The sequence below is a fragment of the Cyclopterus lumpus genome, chromosome 12, assembly GCF_009769545.1.
Source record: "Cyclopterus lumpus isolate fCycLum1 chromosome 12, fCycLum1.pri, whole genome shotgun sequence".
NCBI lineage: Eukaryota > Metazoa > Chordata > Actinopteri > Perciformes > Cyclopteridae > Cyclopterus > Cyclopterus lumpus.
The window spans coordinates 16,212,189-16,239,759 of record NC_046977.1 but is presented as its reverse complement, the minus strand read 5'-3'; the positions used below and the strand labels follow the sequence as shown (position 1 = coordinate 16,239,759).

The following is a 27,571-nucleotide window of genomic DNA, read 5'->3' as shown; positions in this document are numbered from 1 at the left end:
TAGACTGATTGAAAAACCTCCATTTAGGTTTCAATCTTTAAATTGTTCACGTCCGCCCATATTACTACGGTGAAATTGATGATAATCGCACTCGTTTTATAACTTGGCAGGAGATAATAGTCGCGGCTTATCCTCCGCAACGAGCGCTAATTGCCATCCTCATTCTCTCTGCCGCGCCAAATAGAATACCTTGCTGCAGTCCACTCGAAGATGGATAAACACGAACATAATCACCTGCGCAAGGTTGTATGAAACATAAATGCCTTCGTCACAGCCTGCTGAGAAACACAGAGGAGCATTGATCCGGGCTGGTGGGCGGGGCCTTTTATTTATTTATATTTTGGGGGCTCGATGGTTTTCAACATGGCCGGCCGGGTCAGAAACTTTCTCATGTCTAAACAGTTTGCTAAAATGTGTTTCTGGAAACATTTCGAGGCGAGAAATAGGAATCGCCGCCGCCGAGTTTGACAGTTAGATCGGAGTTCACGGGCCTCGCCAGCAGTGATTGACAGCTGCGTTTCTTGGCTTTTCTTTGGCCGCGGTGGAATCTTTCAAATGCATTTATGAGCACTGAAAATAGGCACGCAAACCAGATTTCTTTTCACAAATTATATGTCTCCGTCAGGATATACTGACAGTATGAGCAAATACATAATAATAATAATAAAAATGACAGACGTTATTGTAATGAAAGTTACCAGCTGCAGCTTTAAGATAATGGAACAAAGTTACGTTCTAGGAGACTCATAAAGTAATGATCCTTCAGATCTTCATGAAGTCAAATCACTTTTTTGATGCTGTTTGTGATGTGTCAGCATTAGGGGTGTCGCATTATACTAATATTAATAGCATAGACATATAAGTAGCGGATGTTGTCATTGTGACATCACCCGTTGGTTTGAATGAGGACTGTCGTTTGGAAGCCTGGAGTTGGGCGAATTAGTTGTCGCCATCTTGGATTTAGGCTGTCGCCATGTTGTGTTTTTTTTTTGCAGCCAACGAACGCAAGTGATGCAGAGACGCTTTATGCATCTCTGGTAGCGGCAGCGACCTGTCAATCACAGTCAGCCCGCCCTAAATCATACCCTGCTTTATGGTCTATTTCACTCTAAATGGACCATCATTTACTAAATGAACATCATGCTGTATTGAAGAAGACTTGGGACTAGCGATTGAGAACATAAACTCATGTTTACATTTTTACTGAGGTGATAAATCAAGAGACAAGTAGAGTCATTTTCTTATAGAGTTCCATACAATCGGATTTCTTTTTGCAACCGAAGGAGTCGCCCCCTGCTGGTCAGTAGAGAGAATGCAGGTTTTAAGACACTTTCCCATTGGCTTCACTCCGCAGAACCAGAGGTTGCCGCCTGGGTAACCATCATATTTTAAAAAACATTATTGTAATTATACATGTGACAGCACCTGTTAAATCACACTTTTGTGTAGTTATGGTTATCGATCCTCTCAGCAGCTTCCTACATAAACCGAACATGTCCTACTGCGGCTGCTTTACATGACCTATTCACATTCAATTGAAAGAAAACAAAGGGTTGCTTTTTGTTGTTCGCTAGTCACAGGTAATGTGGTGTTTTGTTCTGGCATCTAAAATCCATCTGCAAAACCCTGCAACAGTGTTTTTTCAACAGCAGATCTGCAGATGTCCTTGATAAAAACGACATGTGTTTGGCTGCACTGTAAACAGACATCAGTCAAACATCGGTGTCGGGGGTATAACTGGATAACTTTTTAAATGTTACCCGTCAGGGTGGATTGCGGTTTTGTCTTTGGAACGCCACGAGTGTTTCGCCTTAGTAATGAGCTGTTGTTCGCACACGCTCATTACTGCTTCCTTTGTTTGCTCTCAGCAAAAACTCTACTCCGCCGCCACCGACATGAAATATGCGTTTGTCCCACCCCGTAATCTCTGATGTCGAAGGGATGTAAAAAAGAATTGTCGAAATAAAAAAGGTATTGCAGATTCAAAAAAGATGACTGTGACTGTACCTCTGATCATCTTCGAGAGAGAGAGAGAGAGCCCGGCTGTCTGCTGTTACAATACCATTAGTTTAATTGGAGGCTGGTTGAGATGTAGGACTAGTGTGTGTATCGGTCAATGTAGCCAGCTGCCCACTCAAAGGTGGCAAAAGGGCAGCGTCCAGCTGTATGTCTGTGCCCCGTCTCTCTGGTTTACATTGTATTGTGTCAAACTTTGATCAGTGATCAAACTATTTCAGAGGCTCTGATGAGCAGCGACGGTTTGCAGACGTTATCTTTGATCTGATGAATTTAATAAAAGTAGGAACTTTAATAATTACTTCCAATAATGCGTACATTTTTGGCAAAGAACGTATTGATTCAAGTCAGATTCTTGAGCATTCGCTTTGTACACAAGTAGTTTAATATAATCCAAAAGGACAGAACCATAAACTATAGAATGAGATCATTATTCATGTTTTATATACAAAAAGAAACTATTTGAATTTGAACGGAAGTATTGCCTAGCAAAAGCAGTATTTACGCTCAATGTGCATTCGGATGGGAGAATCCCTCGTAATAACATCATATGGCAACACAAATCGATGTGTTGCGGTCCATAAAACCTATTTTCTCAATCAGCTTCTTAATGGGAGCGATTAAGTCTCAAAGTAATATGTCCAGCAAGAATACAGAAAATCTGCATGCGACTATTGCCCGTGATACCGCTAGCTAACCCCATTCTGTGACCAGCATACATCATCAGCAGGTGCGTACTTGCGATGTAAGCATCGATCGTATCCCAGCTGCTGGGCCCAGAAATCCAAAACACCAATAGATCAAATGTCCCCGAATACCTTTTCATAATAATCATAAGAACCAACTAAATCAGTTGTTTGTACGATCGCTAAATGTCTTAATTTTCGAGACGAAAACCTTTCCTTCGTGTGAAACGGCTTTTTATTTTCTATTTTCTGCCAAAAGTTACAGAAGTTTTACTTAGTTGGAAGTCAGCTGTAAAAATGTTCTGATCACATCCTTAAAACTCTAATCGGGGCGAAGGAGCATTTGAATCCGGATGTCATGACACTCGGTTGGTTGTTCGGTCAATGGCCGTCTTAGATGTTTCTTTTTGATCCATACCATTTGCAGCTTAAGCTTTCTGATCTTTAGCAGGTGTCGTTGTGGGTTCTTTGCCACTTAGAAGGACTCATAATCAGCAGCTTATGCATTTCACTTTGGCCTCTTCATGCTGCATATAAGACACATTTTAGATGTTGGGAGTGATTAGGACCTGACTTGGTCCACATTATTTCTGGTGAAAATCAGTGGAGGGAGTGTGAGAGGCATTTTTTTTCTTTCATTTTTGAAAAGAAATGCTGGACTCACATATTTGATTGAAAAACAGAGATCCCAGACTGGGAAAGTGTTTCAGTACGTTGACATTCACTCACTTACTCACTAATTATGGCGAGATCAGAACATCCCAAGCTAACAGGAGCGCCGTATGGTTTCACTCTTCATTTTGTATCTGACATTTATTCTCCTTGATCGGGTTCAAGCTTCGAGAGTCACTTCCCGGCATTTGCAAATATTTCACCCGCTGCTTAATGGCCATAATAAAGAAGTGCTTGCTTTAAAGCTAATCCCCTTAAGTACACACAATAACCGAAAAAGGAAGCAGTATAACAATCAGGTTTATGAGCCCTCGCTGGTGTTTGAACAGGATTCTGTTGTGATGTATTATTCCATTGCGCTGTAGTACTCTGGAGTACATTGTATCCACATTACTATACAGCCAGGGTGTGTGCGTATACATTTCCTTCTAGAAGGTTTCATGACAGCATGCAGTAGTTCCCTCTATGTTTCCACTATTCAGGTTTTGTCCCTGAAAGTCAAAAACAGGGCAGAAGTATTTCTTGAAAATAATTATATATAGAGAATTTAAAAAGTGATGCTCGAAAAAGTTAAAAGTTAAAAAAATAACTTGCTGACTGCAAAGTCCCCACGGAGCAGCGCATGGGGTTCGATCATTCAAGGACCTGAGGTACAATAAGTGTACACGAGAAAATGAAAATGTCCTACAGAATTGATTTGCAGTAAATGTAGCCTCTATGAGTGAATTTCAATTATAGGAATGATACACCCACAATGCTCCGGTACGCTGTGGAGCTCTGAGTTAATTATTTGGTTGACTAATGTGAAGGCCTTGAGCTAGTGCACCGAGCCGAACCCATTTTCCCTTTCTCTTCCATTGTTATTGTTCATGAAGGAACGAGCATGAAGCAGAAACATGTTTCTCTCAGCTGGTCTACATTGGGAAGTCGGGCTTGGCGATATCAATGGATTTAATGGGACCAATTTCCAATATACCACAACAGACGAGTGTGACTCGTGACACCAGAAAGTGGCCTTTTCAACAAACAATTTTTATTTATTTTTTTATTTTTAAAGTCCTTGGTCAAATTGAAGCCATCCATCAACATCTGGCCACTTTTCAATCAGGCTTCTTTCAATGGACAAGAGTTGGCAACACTTCCAGGTTATTAACCAGCAAATTGGATATATTGGAGTGAATCCAGTGAACATATGGTTTCCACTGAAATTAGTTTATTTGGGTCTGAAACTTGGCTGATGTGCACTTCCAATATAATTGTGTTTTTTTTATATTACAATTGATCTCATAATTACCACATTTTGTAACAGCATTTTGTAATATGATACCTGCTGCTGACCTGCCCTCAAACAAGGCATTTAACTGGTGCCACTTAAAGTGTTCACAACTGTGCGAGTATACAGCTGGTGCTGCAAGGAGTCATTGAGTGAATTGATCCTTGGTCGATTAAAATCAAAATAAAAAAATAAAAGCCAATTTCCCTTTGTGTCCATGAAAAAAAATTAACGGGCAAACCCTACAAGTCGATTTGACCCTCTTTAATTAGCAAACCTAATTAGAGTTCTTGGAGGAAACCAAAGCTTTTAGCCACATTGAGGCGATTGTTAGATAACGCACATTCACAGTATTTCAAGAGCAAGAAAAGCAGATAATGATCTCTGTCGGGAGAATCTTTTAGCAACAGTTTTACACTAAAGGCAAAATAGGAACTCTTCTGCAAAATAGCGTTTTTATATTCTATTCATCTTTCTTATTTATTGGCATTTCATCAACAGCGCTTGTTGAACTCAAACGGTGATGGAAGACGTCTAAAAACGTAATCATCCTCAGCCCAAAACCAGTCACTTGATGAGCACTGAGAAATCGTCCCCCCCTCCCCTTGTGCGGCCACTGAGACATACCTGGATGATGAATGCATATTATCAAACCACACACAGAGAACGTGGTGAAGCCATCAGCATCAGCGCAGTGAAAAGCTTTGATGTCGGCAGATTGGCAGACTCTTCTCAAAAGAAAATGCAGAGAGCGAGATGGCGATGGGACACAAAGCAAAGCAAACTTCTAAAAGGGTAAAAGGTGATTTTGTGTTTCCGTCCCTTTTACCCAGACCGGCATTGTTGAAAACCATTATCTTCCGAGTGAAGTTTATTCAAAGAGAGCAAGCGAAAGACTCCCCTTAAAAGTAACGTTGTCCTTTTTCTCTGGTTTAAAAAAAGAGGGGAATTAGATTGATTCAGACTCGAAGCGCCACATGCACTTTTTGTTTCCTTGTACTGCCAGTCAATAAGTGAGAGGACACACCAGGTGAGATGAGCCGAAGGCCGGCGCTGTCAGAACAGCACGGCGTCTGGTTCTGGCTCAGCAGAGCAGCTGCTTTGATGCCCCAGGAGCAGAGAGAGCCGAGTGCAATTTGTCCGTGCCTTAGTGGAGCGCTGCATTCTGGGGAGGCTGCAGCACGGCGCGGGCTTCGGTGGATTCAGCGAAGGAGGCAGCAGGTCTGTGGGTAGAGAAACAGAAATTATCTCGGGATGTTTTTATAAAATGTTCACAGCGTGTGGCTTTTGTGCCCTGGAACCCTGAACTCGCGTAGATATGAAACAATCTCAGGTTATGGGTTAAATATTTAATACTGGCTTCCGACTGCAAATGTGCCATCGAGTGACGACATGGCTGACCTTTTCTCTTAATTTGTTCTTGAAACGCAGTTACAGATGTCACCCGGGTCAGACCACAAACGGCTACGTGTTGCAGTTACGGTTCTGTTAAATGCTGCTCCTTAATATGCGCACCACGCGGCTCCTGCACGCCGCATTAAGTCTCCAGCAACAACAACAAAAATACCAAGATAAGAATACACATTGAGCCAGTGGGGAACACGACGCTACGTATAAATCATACCAAATGGAATATGTATACTATATAGTGTCATCTATATCAGTGATTACAAAGTGTACATTCTTTAACAACAGTCGTTGTTATTATATAATGTGTAATATAAAGCTGCATGTCTTTAGACCGTGGGAGGAAGCTGGAGGACCGCCATAAAACCTGCGAGGATACAGTACGCACGCTCCACACGGACGGGCCCAAGACGACCTGTGGGTTCGAACCGACAACCCTCTAAACGCCGTTCAGGCTGACATCTGTTGCCCTGTTCACAGTGGGCACGTCTACACGCTTGGCAGAGGCTTTTTCGTTCCGTGTAGTCATGTTTACCCGCCGCCGTAGCGATGCTGGTATAATGTTCACCTTGTTAGTCAGTGTGTGTGAGTCATCACTGCACAGTGTTGCCCTGGAGACACCTACTGTAACAGGAACCATCACAAAGGCAGTTTGGAGTACTTCACCAGGTGTTGGGGTTTTTTTTTTTTTCTTCTTCTGCCTTTGGATAAATGTTGTCAAAACGATAGCGTGCGAGATGCAGTCACCCAACTTCACAGGTGTGCAATTGAGATCATGAAGGTAGAGTCCGAATATGACCGTGGTCGGGGGCCGATTTGGTGGGTGGAGGAGGTGCAGGAGGGCTAATTTTACGCCTCTAGTCTGATTAGGCTTCACTTCTCTGCGTCTTCTCCATCTTTCGAAAGGTATTATCCATTCTCGTGTTCTCGTCCACTTGGGGAGTTTGGCATCCCCGCGTGGGGAATATACCGCTTGGATGAACCGCGATCAGCTGCACACAAACGGCCAGCGTATCTTTTGGTTTCACCTCGACACCGTATCGATTTGTGAACACAACAGACAAATGTATCTAGTTTTGAGCCGGAACATGAACTGCTTTTTTTGGTCAACAAGGAAAGAAAAACACTCACCGTCATGGTCTCCAGGCTGCGAGCAGAAATCAGCAGCATCCCACTCATAGTTCTCATCAACTGAGGCTTTTCTCCTGGAAAGGTCACAAAACATCATTTAGTGTATAAACACATTCCTGGTGTTTAATGCAGGAATTGACACACTCAATGTTTACCGATGGCAAAGAACCTGCATACAAAAATGTCCATCAAAGGCATATACATTAACGTATGTGCTGATGACTTGATGTTTATTCTAATGTCTTAAGCCACTCTTGATGTGTTCTTTAACAAAAAAGTGTTTACCGACAGCACAAACACACTTCAGAAATCTCTGTCGGTCTCAGAGTAATGACACAATTATGCTTCCAGTGATTCATCAATGCTTGTTGAGCCATTCAGAAACAATTGCTTTTATATTGTTTTGACAATTCCTCAACAGTAATTCTAAACAAAACTTGACACATGACTCATTGGGAGCTGTAAAAAAAATAAAGAAAAAAATAAGGCTGTTGTGAAATTAGTTTGGAAATCAAATGACATTAACTGAATATGCAAAAGATATTCAGAATCTGAACATACTTTCTGTATTTCCGTCTATAAATTATAATAGTACATTGCTTATTAATGGATTAAGCTCACCATGAGCTCATAAGGGATCTTCCATCACTACAAGTGTTAACCGTCACATTTTCTTCCATAAAGCATAATTCCCCTCAATTCATTAGGTCCCTAATACCTTTGGCTTGGTTCCATTGGGTGAATGTGCTTGTCCTCTGTGCTCCCCTGGCCCTCGTCTACGGTCTCAGGTGAGCAAGTGAGTGTTGGGGAAAGGTGACACAGGGACAGGCGTCCGTTGGCGGGCTCCATGCTGCCTCGCCCGCTGCTGGCATAACTGCTGTAGCTGCTCCCGGACTCTGGCACCTCGTAGCCCCCCGCCTCCATCTCTTGGTAATAGTGGTCGGGCGGTAAGCATCTGGAAGCTTCCATCATGGCCTCCAAGGAATATTCCGCCCGTTTCATGGCCTCCCGGTAGTCTACTGGCCATTTGGCGGCATTGGGAAAGATGGACGCCTCTCCTCTTGGCTCGCAGTGGCAAGGCAAGTGAGCTTTTGGTACGGGCCTCTCTGGTCTGCTCCTTAGAGATAAAGCATCCACAGCAGGAGGTGACCGGGAGGCAGCTTGCGTAGCAGAAGGAGAATTTGCTGGAGATTTGGAGATCTTCCTGCTCATAGTGCTCTGGGGATCCCAGAATAGAGTGTCTGGATGACGTGAAGACGCATTAGAGCAGTTCTCTTGGCTGAGAGAGTCTATCCACGCATCAGGAGGCAGGAAACTGCTCTCATTCCGTCTCCGTGAGTCAAGGCTCTGACTTCGCTGCTTAGTGTCCCAGAGTTTGGAGCCGTGGGTCACAGCTCTCCGGGATTCTGGTCCTGGAGTTCGCGGAGCAGCTGGGCCCCTGACAACATCGTCCGCGGAAGCAGGACTGCCGCAGTGAAAGCTTATGCTCCTGCTCGCGCCCCCACGGTGACCTCTGCGAGTCAGCGAGCGCCCATGTTGCACATGCGAGGCGATCCTGTCGTGCAGCATGGGCTTCGCGGGCCGTATTGCACACGCCTCCAACTCCGGCTCATCCACACTCATCTCCACACACACGTCTTCATCAGTGGGCTGAGGGAACGCTTCCTCCGCTTTTGCTGAGTCTGGCACTCCATCGGCAACCCAATTAGATCCCTCGGTGCATTTACTGCTATGGAAAGACAACGTTGAAAGGCTGCCATGACTAAGATTGTTCTGTCTCCGTGCCCCAAAGCATGAATCATTCGTTTGCATTACTAAGACTGTGGATTGTGGTGAATTATCATAGCCCTCTGGTGCTGCCTCTACCCTTTCATGTCTCTGGTGCTTTGAGGAGAGATGTGGGAGAGTTAAGCTGCCTTTGGAAAAGCTGCCCACCTCCTGAGATAGGAGGGGGGTCTGTTCGGTGAAGGATGGAGCAGGATGAAGGTGGCCGGACTTAAAACTAGAGGAACTCGCGGGTGAAGACGCACTGAAACAGGTCCGGGCTGGGATCAGAGTCAGAGGTGGGTGGACATCCCAATACACAGAAGAGGAAGGGAAAGCGCTCTGGGACAGACCATAGCTCTCCTTGTTACCCTGGGGGTATCTGTGGGGCAACGTGCTGCTTTTATATTCCCACACAAGCTTATTACCACCAACCTCACCGCTCTCCAGGTCTGAGTGCTCCCTCTTCATTTCTCTCATGGAGCCCCTCTCCAGAGTGTACCTGTGGAGCTCCCTCTCCAGCTCCTCCCTCTCCTGAGCCAGCTTCAGGCAGTGACTCAGGTTTCCTCTCTCCCGCTCGTGCTCCATCTGGAGAACCAGGGCGCTGGCGGTCGTGGATGGCTGACCAAGGCCGGACCGGATGTGTGGGAGCACTGGAAATGTGGGAGTTACTCCTCTGTCTTGATGAGGAATGGTGGCCAAACTACTGTTTGAGCCCAGGCTGCTGAAGTCGAGAAAGCCACCGTGGTTCGCCTTCTGATCCAAGATGTATGGGCCGTGATGGGACAAGCCATGGGCCATGCCAAGACTTTGCTTTGTGGAATCAGTCTCTGCTGGTTCGCAAGGTAGGAGATCAACAGAGAGCACAAACGCTGGCTGCTTCCCGTTTTCCCTCTCCGAGTGCACCGACGCAGACCTTCGGACTCGAGCTTGGTCGTGCCGTCCACTCTCCTTGATGTGAACACTCTGCACCTCACGGCCGTACGGTAGGAGGGCGAAGCGCCCATCCGGTCCTCTGGAGATCAACTCGATCGGGGAAGGAATCGGAGAAGAAGTTGTCCTCGTAAGGCGGCCTGTGCCGTAGGCGGACGGGAGTTGCTTTCGCCGATGATGACTCTCGGGGCTGAAGGAGGAACAGTCTGTCTGCGAGGATGAGGAGGTGGTGGTAGAGCAAGTGGTGGGATAGAGGATGCTGGCTGGAAGTGGACTCGTCTTCAACACACTGTTTGGACTGCCAGTGACGGAAGTCTTTCTGTGTGCGAGAGAAAGGGGTGGGGGGAGGGGTGAAAGAAGTAAAATGGTAAGAAGGAAAATATAATAGAAAATGGAAGTGTAAAAAATAAAGAGAAATAGAAGCAGAGGAAATAAGATTGAGTGAGAGTGGAAGAGGGGGCGGGAGAGATTTAGACCGAGAGAGACTAAAACCGCAATAGATGAGGAAGAAAAAGAAAATCTGATGGAAAATAACATAAGTGCTGGCATTTTCGACATTTAGTTTTTAAAGGAAGCAGAGGGAAAGGTCAATGGGAGGCATTTGAATGAAATGATAAAGGGGTACTTACATTGATGAGGAACATTTATAGATGACAGGGGGGGGCTCTGTAAGGGAGGGAGAGGGGCAATGTGGTATCTGACTCATTAGGATACAACCACACTGACCAAGAAGTAAAAACATAATCAACCCTAATAAGGACCCATTAAAGGGCCTGAGGCACCCAGGCTTGCCCAAAATGTTAATTACACTTACATTTATCAGCCACTAATAAGAAATTACCCTAATTAGCAAGTAATGTAAATGACATCAATAACTTTTACAACAGAATGGACGAGCGGGGGGACAAGAGGAGCGCCAAATCCATGCAGTGGGGTATGATTTATATAATGGATTGAAAGTGCCTTTAATATTTTATTGAATAAATGATGATATTCATGATGCAGTTCATCAAAGTGAGTGTCTGCCGAGTCTCCGGAGTGAGGGTCGTTTTACCGTGCTGCTTCTTTCTGCGACGCTGGTCCCTCTTGCGGCTGATAACACAGGCAGACCCCAGCAGCAAGACCAGAGCCAGGCACATGAAGCCGACCCCGCCCAGCACGCCGGCCAGCAACGGCTCCGGGACGAGCTCCAGGAGTCGTGATGTGGCGGGGTAGATCTCCATCCCTGTGACATCATTTCAGCAGTGATACATATATATATTTATATATATATATATGTTACTAATTAAAAGCAAACGCAAGCCAAGTGAGACTGTAGAGTCAGTAATAAGCATATAAACCTACAGAATAATAATAATTCAATTAAAGGACAAGACAAAACACTTGCTTACGATAAAAGCAGCACACACTGAGACAATAAAGTTTAAAAATGCATACATAATCCCCATCTCCCCCCCCCCCACATTATTTTTACAAAAATACATATATTTCATGAATTTAAATGTAATTTAAATTGTAAAAAATATTTTTAAATTTGGAAAATACCTACTTTATTTTAAAAAGTAAACGTCTGTTTTGATAAATGTTGTTCATCAAGCTATAAGTTCATGTGTATTTCATGATGCTACTTGCGTCAGCCACAACTACAATAAACACAAGTCCTTTACATCAGAAAGAAAGGAACCTGGACAAATTATACAAGATTGCAATGAGGTTTCTTATTAGCCAATCTTAAATGGATCTAATCTCCAATCTCCCTGTTGATCATCATCAAATCATGAACTTGATTGTTTTGCATTTGCTCAGTCAGACGTCAAACTGAGAATATCAGTGAAGTTATGTTAAACAATACAAAAGCTCTGATTGTTGTGGCACTCGTCAGGTGGTACCAGTGGGAGTTGTATATCCCTCTGCATGATATCTCTGTACCATATCCAATGAAACATTCATGTCACATTCCCATGAATCAGAACGGACCAGAGAAAATTCTCTCACTAACACATTTGAGAAGTTATTAGCAGAGCTATTTCTATCATTCAGGCCTCTAATGGACAGCGTTCCCCCAGGGCCTGCTCTAATTCTGGTTAAAGAGGGTAAAGAGGGATGGGGGAAAGAAAGAGAGAGTCAGACTCAGAGGAGGAGGAGGAGGAAAACGGGTTAAAACGGAGGGTGGGGTAAGAATGCAAACAGGGGCACGGTTGCTCTCGAACACCTACCCATGGTGGAGACATTGACTGATGGACTGGGCTCGCTCAGCAACTCCCCGCGACGAGATAGCAGCCGCAGCTCGTACACGCAGTCCTGAGACCAGCATCCACACACACACACACACACACAGACAGTGGGGAGGACAGAGGATGAAACCACACTTTGTCAACACGGGACTGTGCCTGCAATGCTAATGAGGTTAATTTGAATTTGTGTAGGCCTACATAGGAGCGGAGAAGAAGGATGAGACGGGCAGGGAGGAGACAAAACGGCTGTGCACACAGATTGAAAGGCGACAGAAAAGTGATGGCTGCCATACGAAAGTGTGCATAATTGAGAGTGGACACAAAAAAGTGAAACCGCGGAGGTGTAGACGAGATGAAAAATGAAAATCTCCCAGGCATTCAACAAGCCGAGTGGACTGATTCGTCTCAGAGGGAGTGCGGCGCGACCGGCTCGTTACCTTGTGCAGACCCGGAACCACGATCTCGCTACTGTTGGCACCGATGTCCTCGTCCAAGTGAAACCACTCCCCCCGCTCGGTGCGGGACTGGAGAACGAAGCCCGTGACGGGAGGGTGCTGGGCCTCGGGAAGGGACCACTGCAGGACGACACCCGCTGAGCCCCGATGAGCCGACAGCGACGCGGGGGGCTTGAGCTGGCTTCTCTTCGGCGGAGGATCTGATGCAGAGGAATAAAACACCTTCGGCCTATCAGCCAGATACGCTCTGGAGGAGAAATTAAATTACGGTGGAGGAAATTGCTGCCGCCACATATGTTCAACCTTGAGAGGTTGAGGGGTTTGGAGCAGATGTCTGTCTGTCTATATATATATATATATATATATATATATATATATATGCTCCAAACGGAGCCATGGGTCACGTATTTGTTCTATTTCAGGTCTAACAGTAAAATGTCAGAATGGTTGATTGATATCGTTATGACACATTTGATACCGGCCCGGAAGGTGATACACCTGAAAAAATGAGGACCAATTATGCATGAAAGTTATATTGGGAGATTTCAACCACTAAAATTGACATTAATCTAATAGAAAATAATCTAATAGAAAATAATCTAAATGCCGTTGTTGTTGTTGTGTTTTTTTTTTTTTTTACTTTTATCCAGCACCGGGTTGCATCTTCAGTTAGTGATTATGTGATCTCTACCTGTGATGTCTACTCTCTGACGGGAAGGATTCAAATCTTTTGAAGAGCAAAAACCTACATCTCAGGAACAAAAATCAGCATTTAACTCACAACATTTCCCACAAACTATGCCACTTCCCCTGGCCTGCCGTAGGCGGGCGTAAATATAGCTACAAATACTGTACGAGAGAAGAGGAGCGGCGCATTGTGTGGAAACACTGGATATAAATGTTGATTTCGCCCCAGGCGATCATTTGATCAACCCAGGAAGTTACCTGTGAGGATACAAACCCGCCGCTGCTTAACAGATGAAACAGGCACACCGGCGGCTTTGTGGGGCTGCGTTTAGTCTCGGCGGTGCTTCCAGCTTAATGCTAACAGGCTCTGACGAGGCCGACATGCTAACGTTCAGCAGGCGTAACGTTTACCCCGTCTTCGCCCTCTCAGTCCGGCGTGTTAGCACGCTGTCCACCGCGCCATTCGTTTTGCAGGTTCTTTGGCCATAAAGCGTATTGGAGCGATCGATTAGGATCCTTCCTCGTGGTGTGGACACGGGAATGAAGCGCATCCGTGTAAATATGCAGCACTCGCAGTGTAAATAGTAATAGTATTGATTAACTAATTCCCCCGTTTGTGCTTATTTTAAACCCAAGCAGGATGGTTGTTAGTTATGTTGCCTAAACATAACGACAATTTGTTTCCATGGCGGTGGCTTGTAATTATGCACATCAGGTGCCAGCTCCAAATGATGCGCCATTAACCCGAGCTACAGAAGTTATTTAGGGAATTACCTTAAATCAGCTACAACCGATATTAGTTGATTTGCATCTGGTCAGCACCAGATTAAAATGAAAAACCTGCTCGCCAAAAAGGTTTTGTGCTTTGTTCATTATTAATAATATTTTTTAAAAAAGGGGTGAAGTACAAGTGAAGAAATACAACACTTGAAATGAGAGTTGTTTGCGCGGCTACTGACCGGAGGTGCGCGCGGCGGCGATCTCGCTGAAGGGCCCAGTGCCCATCTTATTGCGAGACAGGATGCTGAACTGGTAGTCGGTGGCGGCAGACAGGCCCGTCACCTGCAGGCGGCAGCCGGAGGAGGAGGGCACGGGCACGGAGAACCAGTCCTGCCTCCCGTCATTATCGCCCGCTGAAGTCTTCTTCACCCTGCAGACGGAGAGAGAAGTGAGAACAAAAGAGCGGCGGGGAATTATGCCCGGTCGGCTTTTATGAAACATGACAGAAATGTAGGTTTCATTAATCATTCATACTCATCATCGGCTCCAGATTTGGTGGCAGAGACAGCACTGATGTGTCCCCGCGATTGCTCAAAGAGCTCGCAACTCAAATTATGGAGTCTCGGAGCTGAGGTTCTACATGTCTATTTTACACGGAGCAAATGACTTGACCCAGAGGCTAAAAAATATATATATATTCACCTATTCAAAACCGAAGGAACTTTTGAAAATTATTAATGTCAGTCTTCTTTGACTCGACTGAAGAGATGTTCTTTTATGAGAAACCCGAAAAGGTCAGTGGGGCTCACATTAACATGGTCTGGATAGCTGGGAGGTTATTCTCTTCTACACCCTTGAGAGGAAATTGAATTCAGCACATGTTATTGCGGCGCGTGAAGCAAGTCGTGAGGGCAAACACTCGCTTCTTAGAGCAATAGGTCAGATTTGTAGGTACCTTTTTTTTGTATTGTTCTGTAGTAATGGATTTTTTTACAAAGTATATGGTGTAAATATTACATTAAATTTCATTTAACGACTTACAATCATACCATAGACACAGCTACGGGGAGCAATTTGGGGTTAAGTGTATTGCTCAAGGAGACATTGGGATCGAACCGCCGACCCTCTGATTGAAAGGCCGACATGCTAACCAATGACCCACAGTCAGGCGACTGTGGGTCATTGGTTACCAACTGCCAAACATCTGCATGATCGTTAACGTTTCATGTGCTGGAAGTCACAGTTTGCACCCTTTATGAGAGAAAAAAGACTGAAATGTCAATGGTAAAATATTCATGTTGGTCTATTGTTATTCTCACAATAGCACGTTTGGCTTCATAATCATGTATGGTCATAACGTGCCAGGCCAGGTTTTGTTTATACCTATTGGCTGATCTATTTATAATGTGGGTTGTTTTATGTAATCTATATTTGTTCCTATGCTGAAGCGATGACCCAGTTCCCTCTCCGGGATTAAGATAGCACATCTCATCTTCATCTGATGTCGCGCTCCGGGGTTACAATGTGATTAAGATGAGCACGAGGAGAAGTTCATTTGACATCATATCTTGCATTCTCTGACATAAATAAAAGAAGAGCAACTGGAAACTCTAAACACAGTTTAGTGAATCCCATTTCTTCAAAAACCTCATTTCACTAAAATAACCTGCCTCTTGAGACCATAATTCTGAGACATTACAACTGGAATGCAACACAACATTGACATGATGCTGTCTTGAAAGGAGGACGTCACTGGCAAATGGACAACGCAAGACATTCATCTGTGATTTCCAAGCCAATACAAAAGTGCCAATTCTGCTCTTATTTCCTCAGTAACCCTGGTAGTGTAGCGACCATGTCCACTCCATTATAAAGCTATGGCATCCAGCAGCGTTTTTTTTTTTAAATGTTGTATTGTAGCTGCCAAGAGGTGATAACAGATAAACGAATTCCTCATCCCGGAGATCAATAGACTAATACTAGTGCAACCGATGGCTGCCATGGTTACAGAGGAAGAAAGTGAGAGGCTTTACACCCACCAAACTGAAAATGTCTGTGCTGATCCTCCATCAAAGCCTGCCTCCCAGGAAACGTTTGCCTGCCTCACCCCCGGAGAGACGGACAGAGAGGCAGCCGCGTGGGGACTGGTTCCTGTAATGGAAGGAAACGGAGAGGAGCTGATGGACAACGGCCGGCACTTCAACTACCCACTAAAGCTCAGAGGCCAACCTCTCGATGTGGCGCATTTATCCAATGAGGGCGGAGTGGAGGCACGGGCGTCCGTGCCCCCGTACAGCGGTTTTACACAGGTATACGGAAAACAACTTGAAGGAGATAAATAAAGGATGAGGACAGCTCCCGAATTGGGACTTCACTTTTGGTATTCTTCTCCTGTTGGGGAACTCACCCAGGACAAAGACTTGTGTGCCGGCTTTGACCGAGGCCACGCGGTTCACGGCGCTGCACTCCCACGCCCCCTGGTGGTCCTTCGTGAGCGGCTGCAGGAGAAGAGAACCGTTGGGTTCTACGGAGTAAGAAGTGCGACGAGCCAAGTCGACCTGCCGAGAACAAAAAGGTCATTCACACATGGATATACTGTATTTATATATTTATATGTTTATATATATATACAACTTTTTGTGATAGGTGTCGGTAAATATTACAAAACGAAAATCGAGATTGAGACCTCATGTTTAGAAATATTAATAGTCTCATAGACTTTTATACAACTAGAGGAGTCACCCCCTGCTGGCTATTGGAAATAATGGAAGTTCAAGCCACTTCCACATTGGCTCCCCTTTTTAAACCTGGAGGTTACGCAATCACTTTGCGGATTCACTTTCTGGATTCTGGTCCCATTGCCTGTGCGTCTGGATTTGAAAGCGTTTATGCGTGCTAACATGGGGGTGTTGATGCACTGACTTCCAGAGAAACTGCTCACTGGTTCGTCCTGGAAAAGCATTGATGCATTAATCTCAAGGTTGCGCCCACATCATGTTGCAACCATTAGATTAGACGAGCAGAATTTTCCACCTGACTTAACAGTCGCAGCGAAGATGGCAGAACTCACGTAATGTGCTGTATTTGTCCGTGAAAAAGGAATATGTTGGCAGGGTACAAATACAAGATGGATTTAATTTAATCAAATCCTCGAGCTGTAGAGGACCGTTGGCGTCAATCCACCTACCTCAAAACCACCTACCTCAAACCAAGTTTTTGCCAACTGACGACCACCTCCCACATGATATTGTTCTGCTAGAAACTGAGACCCGCTTGGTAGCGACCCCAGTTTGACACGATGGGGTTCACATCTCATACGATACATTTATCTATTCGTCCAACATATTTTAACAGGAAGACAAAAGAGACAGATTTTTATAGAATTTTCCTGCCGGCTTATCATTTTTATACGGTGCGGACGACCAAACTGGATGAATACAGTGAGAATAAAAACCCATTTTTAAAATGCTGAAGGTAACCTTACAACCAGACAAAACAAACGTCCTTTGAACAAAACAGGATCTCTTCTTGAGTTACCGGTACGGACACTTTACCTTGCTCCAGGTGACTTTAATTGTGGGGTCCTTGTTCCCTTGACAGGGGACGAGCAGGGTCCTACCAGCTTCCTGTCTGTACTGCTTCTCTGGAGCGACGCTGAATGACGGGGGGTCCTGTGGATTTCCAAAGCAATAAAGCAGAAGCAAGGAGATTGCAGCAATGGCAACAATGTCTTTTAACGACCGGATTACTGCCGCTCCGATTATCTTAATAACAAAAGGATTAGCCGCACAATTAGTTCCCCAATACTGGAGCCAGTGTAGTGAGTCGGAGTTGACTCTTATTAATGCCAGAGGGCTCACGCGTCGGGAGTGAAAAGGTCAATAAAATGTCGTTTCTGATAAGTTTTTAATTCGCCGTGACGGCTGCGGTCGTGGCTAATTAATATGCGCACACCAGGTGGTCCAGATAGACAGTTTAGCAGAACCAGAAGGACAGACTCGGTTGCGTGAGCTCCGAATGCATTGCGAGTCTTTTAAATGACACCGTGTGCAGCTCGTCTTCGCCGACTGACCCCGGGAGGCCCCGGAGAGCCCACTGACCTGTAGGATAACGTCCGTTGGCTCAGATGGACCCGCGCTGCCGTAGCTGTTGTACGGGGTACACGTGTACACGCCGGCTGTATCGTCATTGACTGTGGTCATGAGCAGAGAGCCCCCGGGTGTCAAGGTCCATCCTGGATACTGGAAGCAAAGCACAATGCTCAAACCACTGGGACTGCTGCAGAGCAAAGGAACTCGCACATGAACCGTTTTGATATGATATTCAAAGCATTAATGGCTAAAAGGCAGGAAATGAGCCCATACCTGTGAGCTCCTCAGCTGCATGTGGAGTATTCTAAATTTTTTTTGATATCTGCCCAGTCCCCCTGGAGGATTATTTCCAAACGTTTCTATGTTGTCGCAGCTTTTAAAAGATGATATCTAAAGCACACTTAAAAGATGAATTGGTCTTCTTCTTTTTTTTTTTACTTTTTGGGGGATATTCCATTGATCATTCTTAAATAAATCGCACCACACATAATCGCTTCCCCAAAATCACTTTTTGAAGCTTTCGCATTAAAAGATGTAACATTTCCGAGTCAATCGGCCGCGGCAGTGTTGCGCTTCGACTCTGCAAAAGGTTCCCACTTCATTTAATGAAGTCAAAACTGCCATTATCCTTTAGGCTGCGAGAAAGTATTACTGAGATTGAGAGAGCTTGAGACATCCAGCGTGGAATTGGAATAATTGGCAGAATAACAGCCCGACTCCGACGCCTGCGTCCCCGCACTACGGGAATGAATCACATTTCCTGAGACGCGTCACGTCCGGCGACACGTCCATCGCTCAGAACTAAAGTGCGTGAGGAGGAGGCAAACTCAAGCTTGTGAGAAAGTGGGCGGATCCTTTGCACGCAAAACAAGGGCGATGGTTTTAAAACGGCCACCCTCACAGAAAGTGTGTTCAAATATGGTTTTAGCGATGCAAAAAAAAAGTGTAAAAAAAAAACCAATCTTGTGATCCACTGCTGAGAAATCCCACCCCCTACCCCTCATCTATAAAGATCCTATAACCATCCCTCAGATGCAGTGACCAGTAGATTGAAGTGGAAGTGAAAAAAAGAGGAAAAGAAATGAGAGCGCCATGGGCAGTAAGGAGTTCCTCTGGGATTTCTTCAACAGCTCTTAAGATTGCACGGACCATCCCTGTCTTTTAAGATGTATGTGGTTCAATGACCGTCCAATTGAAAAGCTGAAAGCATATTTCCATCACCGGACACACGAAACTTCCCATTATAAAACTGGCTGAAAAACTATACATCATAACGTTCACCTCGGCCTTCACACTGTAACAGTAAGAAAAAGGTTCCTCGCGTCAGGCTGATTGTTAGAAGGGCTTTTGCATGACGGATCAGCAGCCAGGTTCTGACATGGCTCTGCTAAATAAAGGGAAACGGTCCCCTGTGATGTTTGCAGGAATCAATAAATGGAGTCGGGGTGCTAGCCGGGGACAAGAAATTTGAATCCGGGCAAACAAATGTCGGGCACTATTGTGGTGAAAAAATGTAATTTGTATTACCAAGGACAGGTCGAGTGGTTCTCCATCTTTTGTCCAATCCACCCGGAGCAGCGGAGGCTGCGCGGCCGATGGGCACGTGACCACGCCCTCCATGCCCGTGGGGAGGTACGTCCGCTGCGGCATCGGGAGAGCCTGGGCCGGGTCTGAGCAGAGGGAAAAATAAATTAAAGTGCTTTACTTTGGGATATGTCGAGGGAAAGCACCGGTGCAAATAAACTGCACGACGATCCATAACTTCTGATTCATTTTGGGAACAGATTGTTTTGTTGAAACCAATTTTCCGCGAGTCTACTTGTTTTTGTCACAGGTGGTGCTGCTGCTTGTATTTACAGCTGGCTGAACGTGTCTGAAGGGTTTCACAGGTTGGAAAAAAAAATAACAGTGGATCGTACCGATGAGCCATCCGGGGTAATGGGAAGACCATGAGATGAAGAACCGCATGAGTGGAACCTGCTGCTGTCTTTTCCAAGCGGATTAACATGTCGTTCAATATGCTGATTACTAATTAACAGGAAATAAATCTCAGTTATTGCTGCTATCTTTATGCTGTTATAGGCTTGTTTGCCTTTGTGAACAGACAGGCTTACATTTTCAATTGTGATAAGTTGACAACCACATAAATGCTTGTTTTTCTATTTGTCAATCACAAATATGAATATGATTCCTACATGTATAGTATTGGCACAGTAACCTTCAAAGCAATTGTACTAAATGTTGAAGTGGGCTCACCAACAGCGTTTCTTGAGGAAAGTTTTCAAAGGAAGCTACGGTTTAATTTCACACATCAGATATGGAACTTGAGATACATTTTATTTTTAACAGTTTGATTGGTTGCCATGACTACAGCTGAAACTAATGCATTAGAGTTGATGGCTAGACACTGCATTTGCAAAGACTATCCACTCCTTCCCATCTCTTTCTTTAATCTATGAATTTCAGCTTTGCGAAGGAGCTCTGAATGGTGTTAGCGATGATTTTCACACAGCGCCTTGCCTCTTTAAAGAAAGAGGCCTGTGCTTCTTTGCTTACGGCATTCATACTTCATGCTTTGTGCATTCATGCTTCATAGTTAAGAGTTAAAAGCAACTAAACATCCGCTGATGCAGAAGTGTACTTAAGGGGCGTGCCAGCCATCCCCGATGGGCGTGGTTACAGGTGCAACTTTGTGACCACGTAATGTAAGGTTCACCCGACCAAACACGGCCATCATTGTGGTGAGAGGTGAACCAAAGACAAGCTTTCAACCAGGAAGAGCAGGATATACTGCTTTTCTGCCGGGTATCAAGTTACCCTTCATTATTGAGTATTTCACACCTACAACAACTTAACCTGTCTTCACATAATCCTAATACTTGTCCTGCATGTGTCATGTTATGTAATAATAAACAGTGTCTCAATAATCATTTGTTAATATTCTCATTTGTGATTAGAGGATGTAGTACCAATGTTTTAGTGGGCATCAAGCCCCCCAAAAAATGTAAATGATTGTAGAGATAATTGTCGAACCGCAATGTGTTGAAACTCAGAAATAGAAAGAAAGCAGGAGCATTTCATGTCTTTTGAAGGCTCACGACGACAGACACACAGACGTACGCATCACTGTGAGGTTGGCCGAGGCGGTGGGCGGGTTCAGCAGGCCGTTGGTCGGCATGCAGGTGTAGTTCCCAGAATCCTCGGGGATGAGACTGGAGATGAGTAGAGTTCCATCTACCATGATCTTCACTCGCGACTTCAGAGACCTCGAGGGAGGAAACACACACACACACACACACACACACACACACACAAGCGCACACACACACAGGGGAATTCTTTAATATGCAAAGAACACACCAGCTGCTTGAGAATAACAGCGAGAGGTAATCCAGCTCTTCCATTATAGCCGAGTCTCTCGGCGCATCAACAGTGTAGGAGTTTTTGTAGTTGTCTTTTTTTTTCTTTTCTGTGAGTTATTCACCACTGTGTGCAGATGGAGGTTAAGGAAATTTAATTTCGCTGCAGTTGGAGTGGGAGAAGAGGAGTGCCCACTCATATTATACATTCTTACATTTGACGAACCACAGAGAAAAATCCGAGGATACTAAGACTGCAGCACCTTAGTCACCACCGGTTACTCCAGCACACCGGCGGTACATGTTTGTGGAGCTAATTACCACACGGGTCAGATGATTCACGTACTGCCACCGACCTGGATATTTATCCACACTGCTGTGTTGCTGAATGCCGCTTTTATTCCAGCTCCACTTAGCAGTATTTCCATATCAACGATGAATCAAATGACTGATGTTAAAGGGGTCGCTGGCAGTGATGAACCCACAACGAATGATCACCAACTCTGCGGCTCCAGGGAGCTTTAAAAAGGCTCTTCTATCACACCGATGTGGTCTCAGGACACATCTACTGCCTCCGTGTTCCCAGCAGCAGTCAGTCTGCCCATCACTAATCACATTCACACTCATTTCGAACGGCTGATTGTATGTGAATATGTCTAGCCATTGCCCTCCTCGCCTTTTCCTAGTCGCATAAGCATATTTGGATTGGGATTTGTATTTATTTATTAGAGCCCAGAGTGTATCATCTTTTACGTCACTTTTGTTACACGCTTTTGCAATTGCAACTGTATAAATGTCCAGGCTGCTCAGCTGGATTTCTAGCTCTCTGTTCAGCTTTAAGCATAATAATAATAATGTATAACCTCCAATAGTTGCCTCCTCCTATGATATTTTATCATCTTCAACTTCAAACCCAAAACCAAAAGAACGCCATGCAATTGAGGATTTTTTTAAAACCTAAAACACGGCAGGATACTGAGAGTAAATGGAGAAAAAGCAAACTCAAAGTCTGCTTTGACATTCACGATTTTCAACAAAGCAATTACAAAAGAGCTTTATTTCTGAAAATGCCTAGCAGGTAATAAAAAAATGAAAAAAGGAAGAATAGCTGTGGTGCGCTCCACTCGGCTGTTAACAGCTCCAAAAAGCCTCTCCGGAAACTTTTCTCTTCGTCCAAATCGGGTTGAGTATCAACCTGAGTGTAGCTGTGATGAATAATGATATGTGTGATGGAGAATCGCTCAGGAGGGGAAGTAATGCTAATTAAGCCCTCCACCTGCTCGACTGACCCGAACGCAGCCACGGTTTCCAAAGAGAGTGCTCAATTGTCTGGTGGATGATGTGCTTGGCAATCATGAACCATTCTCCGCTCACTCGGATCTTCATCCTGGAACGGAGCACCGCTATTGTGAAACCTCTCCTCCAGAGAAGCTCCCACAATTTCAGGCCAATATATAGATATTATTTTTCAATTTCAAGTAGCATGACTGAATCCGAAGCTTTTTTTCTTCTTGTATTCCATGTGTCCTTTTGGCAGATACTATTATATATTGTCTTCACTAAGCCTGGGTTATTTTCTATTTTTTGGGGCCATTTGAGGGATTAAGAAGTCAAAAACAATAGTCACTCTTGTTCTATCTCTGGTTTACACTACACCACACAGTAAATGTGCCAGAGAAGAAAAGCAATGAGCTAAAGCAGCCTCGATAGAGCAGCAGAGGTGGCGGATACTTCTCTGTGGGCTTCAACACGACAAATAGCCATTTATCAATTGTTTTCCAGAAACGGATGATTTGTCGTGCTTTCAAAAAAAAAAAAAAGTATAATGTGCTGCTGTTGTCGGCTGCTGTTCATAAACACGCAGCATTCAAAAGACTGGCCACTCCTCCTCACCTGGCCCGAGAGAGAGAGAGAGAGAGAGAGTAGCGGCGGCCGAGCGAGCTAGAGAGTGAATAAAGCACACATGAACAAATACAGACGCCAAAGGGAGGCCTCGTTTCTGCAACACAATTATAAATGACTATCTTCATTGAAGTGTTTTCCAGCAAATAGCAATTATTATTATTTTTAATTATTGTGAACAGATTTATTATCACTCAGGTGCAAACAATCAGAAAGAAAATCTCTCTCTCTCACTCTCTCACTCTCTCACTCTCTCTGTTGTGAATTGTCCTGCGTAGAACATTTTGTGCCCTGATTTCTGCAAACACCGACAGACGGTCCTCTGAACTCATACATCATACATCATACATCATACAACATGAGCCTTTCTGTTTCAGGAGAAGCACTCAAACCAAACGAGTAGGGCCGCTACGAGTGAGGGGAAAAGCCCGCTAGGCACCAGGCTAATTCCTGCAGTGTGAAACGGCCACAGGGAGTCGACCTGAACTCCGATTGGGAAAAAAACAAAATCTTGTTTTGCAAACACAAATGACAACACACAATGAGGGAAAGAGTGTCTCTTTAAATGTTTTACCCGAGCCTAAGTGCCGTGGCAACCGAGGCAGGACTCACCGTCGACACACCCAGGGGAGCGACACTCTGCCATCACAAACACACAACGGAGGGCTGTGTATTTAACGATTGCCGGGCTAAGTGTTGCTATTTCAGTTCAAGCAAACTCCCGGCTGAGAAAGCAGTGCGGCTTGGAGGGACTTCCTACATGCAAAGTGTGCACCAGCAGCGTAAAAAAAAGAGTTTCATAAATAAATTGACCTCAGCTGACTTTTTTTCGTACCTAAGGGCGAGTTTTTAAACATCGCTCCCCTTTCTCCATGTCAGTTTTGGAAGAATTTTTTTTTATGTTATCAAATCCTTCAGTGGACCGGCACAAGAGTACATGTCAGACAGGCTTGTAAGAAATGTCGCTTCTAGATCCATCGGGTGTGCTGGGACTGGCTCTGGTGTACTGGAGCTCCATGGACTCAAGCTTAGACTTGGATTTTATTAGGAAGATTTTAGCTTGTGTGGACATTTTAGTCTCGATCGATCTCACCTCTGGCACAGCAAAAAGACTTTATGGAGGAGAGCTTTTCATTTTTGAGCAAAAGGTTGTGTTTATTTGTTGTAATCTTTGTTATCACAGAGTTTATCCGAACATCCTTTGTTTATTTCACCTTTCCACTGTTGTGTCGCATCTCTTTTTGTGGATCTTATTTTTCATCTCCTCTCTGTGAAACATTTAGTTTTTCTGCACTCTGCCGTGAAATGCGCATCGTTAGATTTGAATTAGACATAACCACCACTTTAAAAACTAAAAAGAGGAACCACACAAAAGGCAACAATCCCCCCCCCCCCCCACCTGCCAAACCCGTACTGCATAAAACATCAAAGTGGTGGGATTGGACGGAACAAAGGGGAGCGATGGCACTCACTCTATGTGATGGACGTTCTCTCCTCCTCTCTGCCACACGTAGGTCATGTTGGGGGGGTCGGCCACCGCCTGGCACCGCAGTAGAGCATTCTGGGACTTGTTGAGAGCGGTGCTTGTGGGAGGGGTGACAATAACAGGTGGGCCTAGCGGGAGGCAGGTTACAAAAGGTATATTCACAAAAAACATATATTTTCATTGTTGATTCATCGATTGATTATTCTTTTGAACCATCCAGTGATCCTGGCTAGAGCAGGTAAAAAATCCATTAAAAAAAAAAAAAACACATTGAATCCATTTTAATAACTTACATTCTACCCATTACTCCCCTTTTAAATTGCATCGACTCTACCCTTCAGCATCTGATTCATCACAAAATAGAAGCAACATATTACACGGAGACATTAAACTGTAACCAGGTGTAAAATATGACGTACCGACCACACCGCAGAATAACTTTTATCACGCTGCACCATAGAGAAAATCATCAGTCGTACGAAAAACTCGAGCACAAACACGTTATCTGGATCTGAAGATTCTCCTCTTATCAGTTATTGTGGCATTAAGATAGCGCTAGATGAAATAAATAAAAATATGAAACACTTGAGTTTCGAAAGGTTAGATTGGTCGGGTGCAATATTTTGTATGTGAGGATTTATGCAACGAAACACCATCCAAGGAAAAGTCTCGTGGTCAAAGGGGTGACTTCTGTATTTTTCAACCCTTATCGTCTCGTGATGTTGTATCCAAGTGACTAATTAATTAAATTGGTCCGTTATTGAGGGAGAGCGCTGTAACTAAAAGCTGGCTTTAATGTAACCGCTCGGGGCAACTCCTCGCCATCACCGCACGCCCACTTAATAAAAGTGCTCGTTTTCTTTTGCCACTGACAGGCTCAAAGTGATGTGAAAAAAGAACCCCGACAGATTCTAAAGTATTTGTTCTTGAACTTTCACTCTGAGCAGCAAACCTTCTGGAAATCAGCGAAATGTTCAGCGAAAATAGGGTGCAGGTCCAACAATCCCAAATCACCCTTGAAGCAACAGGAATGTCGTGGTGTGCGAGGAGGAGCAGTGGATTTAGAGAATTTGGTATGGCAAGCGTTTATGGCAACAAAAAAAAGAAAGAAAGAAAAGCCAATAAAACCCTGCTCTCCTGAAAACAAAAAAAAGTCATATCACAACATCTCCGAGACTCTGTCAAATATGCCAACGCATGCAGTCTCCTTGGCAACTAATCACTTACGACTCACATGGATCTCTTCCCTCTAGCGTGCCGAACACCGACACGTGTGCTATTTGCAAACAGCTAATAAAGGAGGCTTGACGTGCCACATGATTCACGTATAAATAATCGCATGATCTCCACAGCAGTCATTACCGGTTGGAATCATGACCTTAAACGGCTTCGCAAATGGGCGACAGTTTAGCGCTTACTTTAGGCTTTTAGTGTGACTTCATCCACATAGCTGTTAGTCTCCGATAATCCATCCACGTGGCAACCGCGGCGCACAAACGCAGCCAGAAGCTCAGATGATGTGACTTCGACAGAGCTGCATTAAGGCGGTGTGAGCTCACGGTGATTATTATTCAAAAATGGGACCACTGCGGCTAAAAGAGATTCCAAAATGAAGTGAAACGTCAAGGGGGTGGCGGGGGGGGGGGGGCGTGTGGTGGTGGTGGGGGGGGGGGGGGACGCGATGCCAAAACAAAGTATCTTTTTTTACCACGCACCACGCTCCAGACGATTTCCTGGTTCTCCGGAGAAAATCATCAGTAGGTGTAGGAGTAGGAGTGCAGGAAGGAGTCAGAAATACATTCCACAATGTATTATGCACTGCTGCTGAGTCGGTGTAATCCTATGACACACAGTGTCCCGACATTGGACGGGTATTATGTTACATTTTCTTTGTAAATCTGTAAATGAATCTGTCAAAATTGAACACAGTTTGGCCGGAAAACCTCAAGAGAAATGCGCACCAGAGTTCGACCATAGTTCAACCAGAGTTCGTCTTTATCCAAAACAAAACAAACAAAATGTTACATTATTATTGATGTGAATTTGCCTGACCCAACGGATATACTTCAGTTCTCTTCGGCGGCCTCGACAAGCTTCTCTGGAAATGCACCCTTAAAAATGTAGCGAAATACAGAACCTATATCACAATAAAGCCCATCACCCCCTTCACATCCCGGAGGAGAGGTCCGCCTCATATCAGGATATGAATATTATCTACACGGGGACAGAACGAGAGTTGAAGCGTTCAGTCTTAAGTTGCCGTTACCGCTCCGTCACATGATGCAAGACGGAGAAACCGAGATGTAAACGACGGCAGGCTCGTTGCCAGCGAGGCGCCCACCGACATCTTAGAGGAGGAAGGAACTGGCAAGGCGGCGAAACGGCAGACAGACAGACAGACAGGCAGGCAGCAACTGACCTTTGATCTTTACTTTGGTCATGCGAGTCACGTTTCCCTCGGAGTTGGAGGCGTGGCAGGTGTACCGTCCTGCTGACTGCATGCTCACTGCTCGCAGAGATAAGGCTCCTTCCTGGTAAACATGATGATGCAACAGATGGGCATTTCATTTACTTGTAGACAGCGAGACAGGTACACGCACCTGTGATAGACATGTACATGCATACGATATGTAGGAATACTGTACTTAAGGACTACAGTTACTAGTTCCTTTGCAGATTAAGATTTTAAATCCTTAACGTTGAACATGAACACTGTGTTTTCGATTGTGACCCCTTACAAGAAGCAGCTTGTCGT

The 27,571-nt window shown here is 44.7% G+C and overlaps 2 protein-coding genes across 2 annotated transcripts in view; both read right to left on the bottom strand.

Moving 5' to 3' along the window:
- Positions 1-5,511: 5,511 nt before the first annotated feature.
- Positions 5,512-8,473, bottom strand: LOC117740600. The gene is made up of 3 exons (XM_034547092.1): positions 7,904-8,473; positions 7,186-7,259; positions 5,512-5,870 (listed from the first exon to the last, which is right to left on the bottom strand). Exons 1-3 carry the CDS (start codon positions 8,395-8,397, stop codon positions 5,704-5,706), a joined length of 735 nt encoding a protein of 244 aa, XP_034402983.1. The 5' UTR covers positions 8,398-8,473; the 3' UTR covers positions 5,512-5,703.
- A 72-nt stretch (positions 8,474-8,545) lies between these two features.
- igsf9a (immunoglobulin superfamily, member 9a) overlaps positions 8,546-27,571 on the bottom strand; it is a 29,354-nt gene continuing 10,328 nt past the window's right edge. The window contains exons 5-21 of the mRNA XM_034547277.1: positions 27,236-27,347; positions 24,803-24,944; positions 21,190-21,335; positions 19,597-19,739; positions 18,079-18,219; positions 17,533-17,649; positions 16,386-16,536; positions 16,018-16,129; positions 14,218-14,408; positions 12,554-12,771; positions 12,099-12,183; positions 10,937-11,107; positions 10,512-10,548; positions 9,385-10,201; positions 9,121-9,230; positions 8,728-8,914; positions 8,546-8,623 (exon numbers count right to left, since the gene is read on the bottom strand). Coding sequence (XP_034403168.1) covers positions 8,546-8,623; positions 8,728-8,914; positions 9,121-9,230; positions 9,385-10,201; positions 10,512-10,548; positions 10,937-11,107; positions 12,099-12,183; positions 12,554-12,771; positions 14,218-14,408; positions 16,018-16,129; positions 16,386-16,536; positions 17,533-17,649; positions 18,079-18,219; positions 19,597-19,739; positions 21,190-21,335; positions 24,803-24,944; positions 27,236-27,347 — 2,958 coding nt within the window. The remainder of the gene's footprint in view (positions 8,624-8,727; positions 8,915-9,120; positions 9,231-9,384; positions 10,202-10,511; positions 10,549-10,936; positions 11,108-12,098; positions 12,184-12,553; positions 12,772-14,217; positions 14,409-16,017; positions 16,130-16,385; positions 16,537-17,532; positions 17,650-18,078; positions 18,220-19,596; positions 19,740-21,189; positions 21,336-24,802; positions 24,945-27,235; positions 27,348-27,571) is intronic.